Genomic DNA, 12,081 nt, shown 5'->3' with positions numbered 1-12,081 from the left:
AGCGGGCTGATTTTGGGTAAAAGGTAGTGGCGTGTCATTCCGTTAGTAACGTAATTACCATGCGAGTCAAAATGACAGCAGGTACGTAGAGTCGTAGGCTGGACTTGCCAATACGTGCGTATAGCACAAAGTATTATACACGTACCTACGTACGTGAGTACCCTGTCGTATACTCGACCGTATATTGTGTAGTAGCGCGCCCACATGTGCACCCTGCCTCCACACATACGGCACCCGCCTTTATATCCCTTTCGACCTTTCCTCCCACACCCCTCTCTGCTTCTTGTTCGCCTTCCACGCTTCTTCCACTCATGAGTTAGCTATACCTCCGCCCACCGCTCGCTCCACGGTTTTTTGTTAATCGTCTCCAGTCGCCTTCGGCTCCACGGGCAGCATGGACCGCAAGGACAAGTCCCGCAAGTCCTCCTCAGCAGCGGCGATGGCCGCGCTCGCCGCAGCTGCAGCCGGGGACGGTTCCCGAGCCGACGGGATGATGTATCCGTCAGGGGACGAGGACAAGAAGCTGAACCTTGTGAACGTGCCCGTGATCACCGTCGGCGCCTCGAGCTCCTCTGCCTCGTCGGTGGCGGCGAGGAGGAACGGTGGTGCTGGTGGCGCCGTCGCGGCTGGGGCCGGCGGGCCGAGCTGCCAGGCCGAGAGGTGCGGCGCCGACCTCACCGACGCCAAGCGGTACCACCGCAGGCACAAGGTGTGCGAGGCGCACGCCAAGGCCGCCGTCGTGCTCGTCGCCGGCCTCCGCCAGCGCTTCTGCCAGCAATGCAGTCGGTAAGGCCACGCTCGCCGAAATCTCTTGCCGGCACAAAGCACAGAACGCGGTTTAACTTAATTGGCAAACACAGAAGCACATCGCCGTAGGATTTACTACAGCATGACTGGTTCGTCTCAATTAAAGCTAAAGGTGCATATGAACTGCATAGATTAACTAGTCTATGGTTTAAACAACTGTTCTTGGATCGTGTGCTGCTTGGCTCTTGGCTTTGCGGCAAAAGTTTTGGCGACCTTGCACATATTATTGGACTACTGCTGAAGTCACAAGTGCAAAATTCTCAGGCAATTTTATTTTATTCAGACATGCAGCCTACAATTCTTGGTTTCTTGGTCACCACATTTTGAACAAAGTTAGCCTGCGATATGAGTTGAGCCCAGGTAGCCGTAGAGATTGAGATTGTTGCACTCAGCTCAACTCAAGAAACTGGCCAGTGCAAGTTACTGTTCATGGGTGCTGCACATGTAGGTAGTAACTCTGTTTGCGTTTTCTCCGGCAGGCTGATAACATGTAGGGCTAAGGAAAACCAGGTTTCACATTTCATTCAGAGGATTCTTTCTTTATTAGTGCACCATCATAAGCCATAGTGCACATCATTGTCCGTTCTTGTTTGCTCGGAAAGGATAGTGTGTCTGTGGCTGTAGCTGTTCTTTTGGGGACATGGACTTTTAGCTCCTGTCGGTGGAGATAATGAGAACTTGACTTGGCCCTTGCCTTTTGCTCAAGCTCAAACAGATGGATGGCCAGGATCTAACTTGTTGTGCTTCTCGCTCCAGGGCAGCCCCTGGCTCCAAATTTAGCTCCAGGCAGTCTGTGCCTTCATCGCTAGCTAGGTTTGAATGCTTGATGGAAGGTGTGGTCAGTCCTAGGTTAATTAGTTCACCTGTGGTCCGACCAAAACTAGCCTGGTTTCTGCATGATTTTTTCTGATGCTTTATGCTTCTAGTGCACGCCATCTTGCGTCTCACTAGTGCCACTGTGTATGCATAGATGTAACGTTGCTATTTTTCCTGTTAAATGAGTTGTTTAGTGTTTGCATTTTAACATTAATTTCTAGACTTCTTGGTTTCCTGTGAGCAAAGGGATTAACTGGTATAGCTTCAAGTTAATCTAGTAGTAAGTGGTACTGAGCATAGTAGGTCGCTGGCCCTATTCATGATGTCCTTGTGCTGCTTAAGGTTATGATAAAGACATTGCTACAGTAGTTCTTGATTACTCATAGGTGGGGAATTCAAGTGGAACAAGCCAAACAAAAATAAACCAGGTCCTTTGATTCAGGACGTGATCATGTTCTTCATGACCTGTAGTTCGAATGCTAGTTTACTTTTATCACAGACAGACGGCGGTCGGTATGACATGACACGTCTTATATATCATTTTAGGTCTCTCGATTGCGTTGCTAGGAACAAGTTTCTAGAAGCTTTTCAGCTGATAGGAAGTAGGAAACTGAATAATACTTTTGAAGATAATAGATGAGAGTTCAGAACCATAGCAGAGGAACATACTAACCCAGATGTTCTTCAGGTACTTTGTGTTAATCGATCAGTGCACCGTTGTTAAATTGCAATGTTAAAACTTGGAGATTAAATCTTGGCGTGCAGTACGGGTGGAACAGGACTAAATACGACATCATGTACTGTTGCTTTTGATGTCTCTGCTTTTGCATGCACATGCATGTGCACGGTGCACAGCTCCAGATTCCACCAGTACAGCTGCAAATAAATAGCTTCCGTTCAAATCACACGCAAAATTTGTAATTAATGTTTCACTTCACGTACTAGTTTCATCTCGTGGTACTTGTTTCATGTTGCTGTCATTTTTGTGTCTGTCTGTTTGCTGTTGTCAACTTGTCATCTCTGTCTGAAAACTGCTGTTCTTGATCGACATTGCAGGTTCCACGAGCTTCTGGAGTTCGATGACACCAAGCGCAGCTGCCGCCGGCGTCTGGCCGGCCACAACGAGCGAAGGAGGAAGAGCTCGGCGGAAGCCAACGGCGGCGACGGATGCCGCCACGCCGACCAGGACGGCCGGAGCCACCCGGGGAACCCTCCGCTGAACCATTTCCAGATCAGATAAACCTACCTAGCATGCTCCCTCTCTTCTGTCATGCAGCCATGCTATTACTAGCTACATCTATCTATATGTGTATCCACCGACCTACCTATCTACTACCCAGTGTACTAACTGGCAGTATATATGACCTCCTGTACCGCTATATATTTGCACAGGAGGAATATGTGCTAGCTACCATCTGCCAAAAACCCTAAGCTAATTGTAACCTGGGATTCTAATCAGGTGTTAGAGTGATTGTGTGTGTGATGTGTAATTGTATGGCCTGTGCAACCGAGACTTCTACAGGCTGTTGCAATATTTGCTGCTGCGCTGGGATAATTGTGGCAATATATGCTATTTATTAGAGTAACTACTCAGGATTCAAGACTTCATTTTGATACCCTAGATGGTCAGTAATTTTACATATGCATTTATCTACTTCATGTGCACAAACAATCAGAATGCCTTCCTGTGGTTTTTTCTTTTGTCATGGAAGGCATTCTGAATTATAGCAGTAGCAGCTGTATCATAACCACCTTGTTATAGTTCTTAAAAATTCTTGTTTACAGAGCATCTCTTCCACAAACAGTTTAGATCTTGGCATCAGTAAATTTTGTGCAACCTGTTTGTATAGAGTCGAGCGAATGTTACCCAACAAGTTTGACCTTTAAAGTTCAATTAGCCGTGGAGCTCTGATTCTGAAGAAGCCGTCATTTTGAGGCGGAGTTAATTAAGAGCATCAACAGTCGCGTCCCCCATAGCTTTTTGGAGCGCGTCGAACATTTAACCAGCCCCAGTCACATGCTCCAAAGGCCATTTTTATCCGGCGCGGCTCAATACGGTGTCCGGCGCCCCAGGCCATCCCCGCTTCACAGGGGGAGCTTCGGGCGCGCGGGACAAAGCGAAAAGCGAGGCGGAGAGTGGTGGACCCGACGCATCATTGACACACCTACGATGCGCAACCGTCGCCTACCTCGCGACATAAGTTAATGGCGCGCAGTGATGGTGCAGTTTCCTCAGAGGCGCATCGGCACGTCTCGTCGAGCCTAGCTCTCCGTGCCGACGTTAATGTGCCCCACCGCTCCCTCGCCTCCCTCCGACATATAAAAAGGGGTGCTCGCGCGTCGCCCCTCACATAGACCCTAGTGCCTCAATCCCCAATCCTAGCCGCCACCATCTCAGGAGTCGAGGGTCATTCCATGGTTGGTAGAGGTCGAGGTCGAGGTCGCGGCCATGGCTACGGCCGTGGCGGCCCTGCTGGAGCAGCAACGCCATCGCCAAGATCTCCGCCGCCTGCACCATCTTCGTCTTCCGACGGGGAGTGGGAGTTCGATTTCATTGTCGTCCTCAATGGCGACCCACTCGGCATCCAGAGGCTGCCGGACAAGTTCACCGAGTTCGTCGCCGGAAACTAGCCAGCCGTGTTGTCGCTATGGGAGGCTAGCTGCGGCTTTTGCCGGTGGACGTGCTCTTCGACGGGCGCGGCAAGATGTACCTCCACACCGGCTGGGAGAAGTTCGCGCGATCCTACGACCTCCAAGCCGTCTGTGTGCTCAAATTCTGCTACGAATGCGGCGAGGAGATGAGCGTGAAGGTGTTCGACGACACGTCCTGCCGTCGGCACTACCACAACGACGACGAAGAGAACGATGATGGAATATGACGAGTGTTCTTTCTTTGCAGAGAAGATGGCCTCCGGCCAATTAAAGCCACTAGTGTAGGTTTCTGGATGTTCTTCCGGCCCATCGAAGAACAACAACGGGGCACTCTCAGAGCCAGCTGGATTTTCCAGTTTGGTTGACTAAGAGTGTTCTTTCTTAGCAACGAATGCACAAAATCGGCGTGGCCAACACTACTTAGGTTTTCTCATTTTGCAATGTTTTAACCATGTTTCAAAGTAGGTATTAGTTTATTTAATTTTCCTTCTCTCTATTGAAATGAAAATGCATTCAGGATGTTCTTCTAGGACTTCTTCGGCGCCGCCTCCAAAACATCCGAGAACTTCGGCAGATCAGAGCGGTGACTCGAAGCTGGACGGTCCCTGAGGTAAAACCACTTCTGCCTCTAGTTTTGGACAGATTCTTTCATCGGGAAGTTGAATTACTTCACCTCCTTTCGGACGACGAAGTCGACACCTCCCACGATGAAAGGACGAGATGTCGCCTAGAGGGGGGGTGAATAGGCGTTTTAAAAACTCTGACAGATTTGGCTTGTAAGAATGCGGAATTAAACTAACATTTATTTTACAAGCACAAATCCTAAATATGCTAGGCTCACCTAAGTGCAACAACAACAACTAGAGCTAAGCAAGATAGGCACAAGATATATGTAGCACAAGTGATAGCAAGATAAATGTACTTCAAGCATGATGGCTATCACAAGGAAAGTAAGCTCGGATATAGAAATAACCAAGGCACGCGAAGACGAAGATGTATTCCCGTGTTTCCTTCCTTTGCAAGAAGGTACGTCACATTTGGAGGAGTGGAGGTCCCACGAAGGATTCCCCAGCGCCACGAAGGCTCACCCTATTCTCTGAGCCTATCCCACGAAGGAATAGCCCTTTCCTTATGGCTAACTTTTCCTCCACTCCGGAGATAGAAAGCTCCGCAACCACTTCACAAGCTCCACAAAGGAGAAGCCCGGGTCCCTTCACAATCTTCCACGAAGAGGTCACCGGGACACCAACCAAGCCAACTAGGAGGTCACCCTCTAAAAGTAACAAGCTCACGGTCTCTCACTCGAAAAAATCATGGTGGAGAGCTCAACACTATGCAATGATGCAAAGCAAGAACACTAGAGGTGTTCAAATCCTTCACATTCAAATCTCACCAAAGCAACAAATGCTAGGATGAGATTAGAGAGGAAGAACAATGGAGGAAATCAACAAATAACTCAAAGATCTAGATCCTAAGAGTTCCTCTCACTTAGAGGAAGAATAGATTGGATGAGGTTGTAGATCTAGATCTCCTCTTTCAAATCCTCCAAGAATATGCAAGAATCATAGGAGGGAATGGAGAGAAAGCAAGCTCAAGAAGGTCAATAATGGTGGTCAAAAAACGTGCCTAAGAAGAACAATGGGGAAGAAGGTCCCTTTTATAGCCCATCAAAATATGACCGTTTGGGGGCAGAATCGACCCACCCCGCACTGGACCCGGCCCCGCCGAGCTGGCTGCCGACCTACCCGGTACCAGCACTCGGTGGGTCAGGCTGTGTGCCGAAACTGTGATAACTTTTACATCCAAACTCCGATTTCGATGATCTTGGGCTCGTTGGAATCACGACAACGAGCCCTACAATATTATGCATAGAAACATCATAGTCCAACTATTGAGTAAGAAACATAATATAAAAGGTTTTGACTTATCTATAAAAGAGACACCGGTAAAACCTCCAAGCTCGAAAACGCAATAGAAGATGCACACGAATCCGTTTTCGATGAACTTTGGCTTGTTGTAAAGCTAGCAACAAGCTCAAGAACCTCACACAGAGAAATACCAAGAAGCAACAATACTTATGGAATGCAAAGCATGCAAAGGGTTGAGCTCCCTAAGACGATGTGATCAAGTTACCCAACCGAAAGCCCCTCTTGATAGTGCGGCTATGTATCCTATAACCCTATCTCCGAACAACCACCTTGAGACCGGTAAAAGAAAAATCTAGCAAGGTCATACCTTTGCCTTGAGCATCCCGCTTGATCTTGATGATAACTCTTCAAGCTCCACTCAAGCTGGAATGCATCACTTGATCATTGTTGCTTCGTGAAGACTAACAAATGCTCCCCCATACACCATGATGGGAAAGATCCATTGATGCACATCTTCACATGTCCATTATCACCAAATGTACGGCAAGCTTCAAGCATATGATCCTCTTGAGATGCTCAACTTGAACTTGCCCAACTCAACCTTGATGACGATCACCACTTGACGTCATCCTCTCATGGGCTATATGAGATCTCACTTTTGATGCATGCCCATGGAAATATACCTAACCCACATAGACAACACAAGGAAACATATATGATGGGTTAGTTCATAAAGCATAATTGACACGGCTTACCATACCACATGACTTCTCGTGGCACATTCTTCATGCTTCATGTGTTGATCAAACTTGAATCTATTCTTCATTCTTTGTATTGGTCAACCTTGTATCTTCTCATGCTCTATCATACTATCTTGAGGTGTATATAGAATTCTTCATTTGTTTGCATGCTCTAAATCTTAGTCAACCATAGCTCAACTTATGAGACTATCATGACACCGACTTAGAGCCATAACTTGAATTCTTCACTTGGAATCAAGAACTCAAGATCTTGATCATTCATTGCTTATCACATAAGCCAGAGCATGGCTAATATTGAGTTCCACATAAGAACTCCATCTTCATTTCTTCTTCTTGATCATATCACATATATATCTTCAAATCGATGATCTTGATGCCAATACATAAGGTATATCTTTATCTTCATGGCATCCATACTTGAATCCAACACATGGAATAGAAGTAGTACTTATGGAATATTCCTTCATATAAACTCAATGAAAACATTAGTCCATAGGGGTTGTCACTAATTACCAAAACCACACATAGGGGAAATATACAAGAGGTTGTATTTGATATGGTCAAGTAACACGAAGCTACTAGTCCATATCAAAACCAGCTCTACTCACCCAACTACAACTAATGCAAGGGATGTGAGTAGAACCAACATATATAGAACAAACTCCCCCACAATGTATGCACGTATAATGAACATGAGTTCATTGCATACATTGTCAAGATTAACCTTCGGTAAAATTTCCACTATATATATACAACCATGCAAGACATATAAATATGGAATGCATGAGAGGCAAAACACTTAAGCACAAACCAAACTTAAGTATAAAACCATTCCCTTAAACCCTCTAAACTTCTCCCCCATTGGCATCAAGTACCAAAATGGGTGAAAATTTTAGAAAGCCAATAATATAGTGTGAGTTCCTCCCCAAGGTGTGCACTTCTCATAATTTGAGTGGAATCAAATGCACATATCCAATGACGAATGCTTGAAGGAAGTCAAACTATATTGAGGATCAAAGATTGCACAAGGATAACATGGTGAAGAAAGCTTTAACAAATAAATAAAGCAATCAAAGATCAAATTGAACAGACAAAGATGTACCATGATAAGAGAGATATAGTGGTCTAAGTGAAATAAGGAAGCTCCCCAAGGTTCGTGCATAATTAGAATGTTTGCATTTGAATACAGTATGCACAAACATGGAATCCTCACTCCCTCTATATCATTTAGAACAAACACAAGATAATGAGAATATGCTTATCAAGAACTACTTGAGTCCAACAATACGAGATATGAGTGCATGAAGATAAAAATAAACCAATCACTCATAAATCTTCTTTACCAAGACCTCTAAAATCAAAAGAATAAGAAGATGGCCGGCAAAGAACAAGGATATCAAGATGATGGATTAACGCTCTCATGTATATAAGTTTCTAAATTGGACAACATGATCCATAAAGAAACATGCATACACAAGAGGTTAATAAAATAAATAAGACATGATATCCAAGATGAAGTCATAAAGTATACCAAAGGATGTTTGCTTGAAAACATATATATATATATATATATATATATATATATATATATATATATATATATATATATATATATATATATATAGCCTATGGCTCCAAATTTCACTTATGGTATATGAATAAACTTCAACCAAGAAAATCTCAAAAACATCACAACTAACAATAAGGGAAGTAAAGCTAGTTGGAATGTTTTGAGAAAGGCAACAAGTATCACAAATACGGATTTATTTCGCAATTTCATCAATATTACACATAAGAGCTCTTTGAGGAATTGATATGCAATAAATTGCTAGAGGGCATATTTGGGATAGGTGAATCATAAACATGATTTATATATATTCCTATCGTATGCATCTTATCATCATCGAAGATTAGTCCCAGGCAGCGCATCTTCTTCTCCTCGCGCTTCATAATGGAGGACCTCGTCCAGTTGCACGGGAGGTCCTTGGCGGCGGAGGAGGATTTTAGCGTGGCGTCGGTCGCCTTTGGGCCAGTGGCACTCGCGGTGGTGCTGGAGGATGCGTCAGCCTTCTTCTTCCCCATGGCGCTTAGAGGTCTTCTTCTTGCTTTGGAGGCTTGGGCGCGATGGAAATGGCAAGTAGAGGCGGAGGAGAAAAATGAACAATGGAGCGGTGAAGGGGCGGATTAACCCCAGCCCCATTTATAAAGAACATTTACTCTGGATTTGGGTCATTAGATCCGCACCGTTAAAAATGGAGGAAGGTCTGGTCCTACACGTGTCGCAATGGGAGAGAAACCATCTGCCCACTACCTCCACTACGCACAAGAATCAAGGAAATGCCTCAGTCAACGCGCAAGGTCCGGTCAATTCCAAACTCACTGCGCATACGTGGGTCGGGCCCACTAGGTCACGTCCCATCAGTTGCGTCGTAGCGGTTGCCACGCCACTGATGACGTCATCAAAACTATCGGCTCCTCCGTGATGGAGCACCCGAAAATTATCGGAACTCGAAGAAATCTACGATATTCGACTCAGCTATTTACAGCCTATACATGACTACTTCACAATCATCCACAGGCTCGGGGGCTACTCCATCGGGAGCGCTGGCCGCACACCCGATAAAAAGGATGGAAGCCTCATCGACAGAAAGTATCCAAGGAAAAACGGACCCGAAGGTTCCAACAATCCGGGTTCGAGCCCGGGACTCGAATATGTGTAGGGTAACGTTGTTTTGCTCCGGCAGTTAACCATTCTCGATCTATCGAGTAAAACTGGGCTCGTTACTCCATCTTATGCATACTCAATTCTTCGGCTTCTCTCGAGCTTATACCTTTGGAAGACCCGATAGATTAAAACGCATCGAATGATGGCAACTTTAGTCAGTGTCCGAAGCTTCGCTTCGGCCAGTCACTGGGGGGCTACTGATGTGGGCATTACCCTTCGGGTATCCGACATTACCCTATCTCCTCTAGCCCAACAAGGGGCCCATCTGAAGCACTCCAGACCAAGATGGACCAATACGTCGGTTGCACTGTGGAAAGATAGAAGGAGACGGTTTCTTGAAGAACAAGGCAAGGAGACGTCCGAATAAGGAAAGGGATTGAATCTCTTTGTATTGTACCCAAATCCGTGCAGGACTCTCGGGACCTGGCCTCCTATATAAAGGCCAGGAGAGAGCCTGCCGGGTTCTCTCTCATAAGCTCACACAATCACGCATACACCAAACCCTAAAAACCTTGCCTCTCGGCAAGATCACCACCACACAGTCCTTTGGCTGCCCCATTGTAATCGATTTCACCTATAATCAAGATCAGACATGCATGACGTAAGGGTATTACCTCATCGAGAGCCCTGAACCTGGGTAAATCTATCTCCGCGCTTGTCTGGTATCCGATGTCTCGTGCTAACATGCAGGATTCCGCTAACCCTAAGCCCATCATGGTGGGCATTGCCGAGGAGCCACCTCGTCAATGATCCCTTTAAAAAATAAGAGAAGACCAATTTCACTATTATTGTATCACATGACACCATCCAATTACAAAGTGAAGAAGAAAATTACAACATGGTCACATGACCGATAATTACATAACATTTCGAAGGGCCTAACTAAGCATCAGAGTAGCATCATCATCAGCGCTAGGCACTCCAAGTCATCTCGCTATAACCCGACAAAAATCGATCGGGAAGACGTTCCTGCCGGTATAGACGTCGCCAACTCCTTCTTCATCCGTCGTGTTCCTCCAAGTCCGGCCAAGTAACAGCTGTGTGGACAAAGCCGTGAGTACATTTGGAATTGTACTGCAAAACCATCAAGAAATATGCTAACAGTAGCTAACTAAAAAAGAGACAAGAGAGAGGAAGAATAGCTTCTCTTTGTGGATATAGCATGTGAAAGAGAATCAGCTTTCTTGTGGATATAGGCATGCCGACATCTCAAGTGAGATGCGACACTATGGTGTTTGTGTGACAACTAGCTACCTTCTAGGAGGAAAGGTAGGCATGCCACCATCTCAATTGATGGGACGCTAGGAAGTTCTATGACATATCTATATCTTTATTGGAGATGAGGGCATAAGTCCATCTCGCTGATGGAAATGCTAGATATCTTTATGACATACTCATATTTTATTGGTGAATATACTTCAAAAGATACTTAAGACATTCTATATCTTTGTTGTGAAGAGTTCTCTTCGCAAAACATTTAGGAAAGAGTTCTACTTAGCTCTTACTTTTCGACGACCATCTCCGTATGGTCAACACACGGTTTTTTCTATCTTCCAAGAGACATCCAACACAACACTTTCTTTGCAAAGCATTTATCAAAACAAAACTCAAGCCCCGCAAAGGTAGACCTTTGCAACTCCGTCCATGACCGCGGACGCGGCTATTCGAATAGATTTAATCCCCGCAGCTTGCGTTACTTTCCCACAAGAACCGATAAATCCGCCGGGATCATCCCCCGGATCGTCATACGAAAGTATGCGAGACCTTGAGCAATCCGCCATAGTCTTTCGCCCGTCTCCATTGGCACAAGTCCTTCGTGCTTACTTCCCGCACCCCGCAAAGATACCTCCTTGAGCGTATCTCCAAGGCCACGACAGAAGACCCCAAGAATCGTCCTGGCCGAGGACAACTGGCGTGTATTGCCTCCTTCGTACGCAACCCGGCTTCTGAGGTCCTCGTGACCTCTCTAGAGAGTTTTGAAGGGTGCTCATGCCACCCACAACCACGCACTAAGCCCCGTCCCATACCGTGTAGAGTGGTTGCATAAAAGTTGGGTCGTGTGTACACTTATACGTTGTTGCTCCTTTTTATAAAACCATTTTTCCCAACACCTTGGTTGTTCAACAAACAGCCATACACCACTTTTCCGAACATCTTTACCAAGATCCTTCGCTTTCTTAAACCATACGCTTGGGTTAACTCACCCAAGGTTTTTCATAAAACATTTACAACAAGGTAAGCCTGAGGGGTTCCCAACCTATAGTTTCAAGGAGTTGAACTAGTATTGCACTATGGCCGACAGAGTCATCGTGCCATAGATGGTGTAAAAAGATAAATGGGTGGATCATACTCGCTAAAGGTAAGCATGTATGATGACAACACAAAGGGGATTATACTTTCAGATTTGTGGTGCTAAATATACAACTTAGATAGTGGGAGAACTATCCAACAT

The 12,081-nt window shown here is 45.6% G+C and overlaps 1 protein-coding gene across 1 annotated transcript; it reads left to right on the top strand.

The window, feature by feature from the left end:
- Nucleotides 1–276: 276 nt before the first annotated feature.
- LOC124674902 (squamosa promoter-binding-like protein 13) lies at nt 277–3,209 on the top strand. Its single transcript, XM_047210957.1, has 2 exons — nt 277–786; nt 2,680–3,209. The coding sequence occupies exons 1-2, from the start codon at nt 395–397 to the stop codon at nt 2,861–2,863; spliced, it is 576 nt and encodes a 191-aa protein (XP_047066913.1). The 5' UTR covers nt 277–394; the 3' UTR covers nt 2,864–3,209.
- Nucleotides 3,210–12,081: the final 8,872 nt, after the last annotated feature.

Source organism: Lolium rigidum, chromosome 7 (genome assembly GCF_022539505.1).
Source record: "Lolium rigidum isolate FL_2022 chromosome 7, APGP_CSIRO_Lrig_0.1, whole genome shotgun sequence".
NCBI lineage: Eukaryota > Viridiplantae > Streptophyta > Magnoliopsida > Poales > Poaceae > Lolium > Lolium rigidum.
This window is presented reverse-complemented; position numbering and strand designations above follow the sequence as displayed.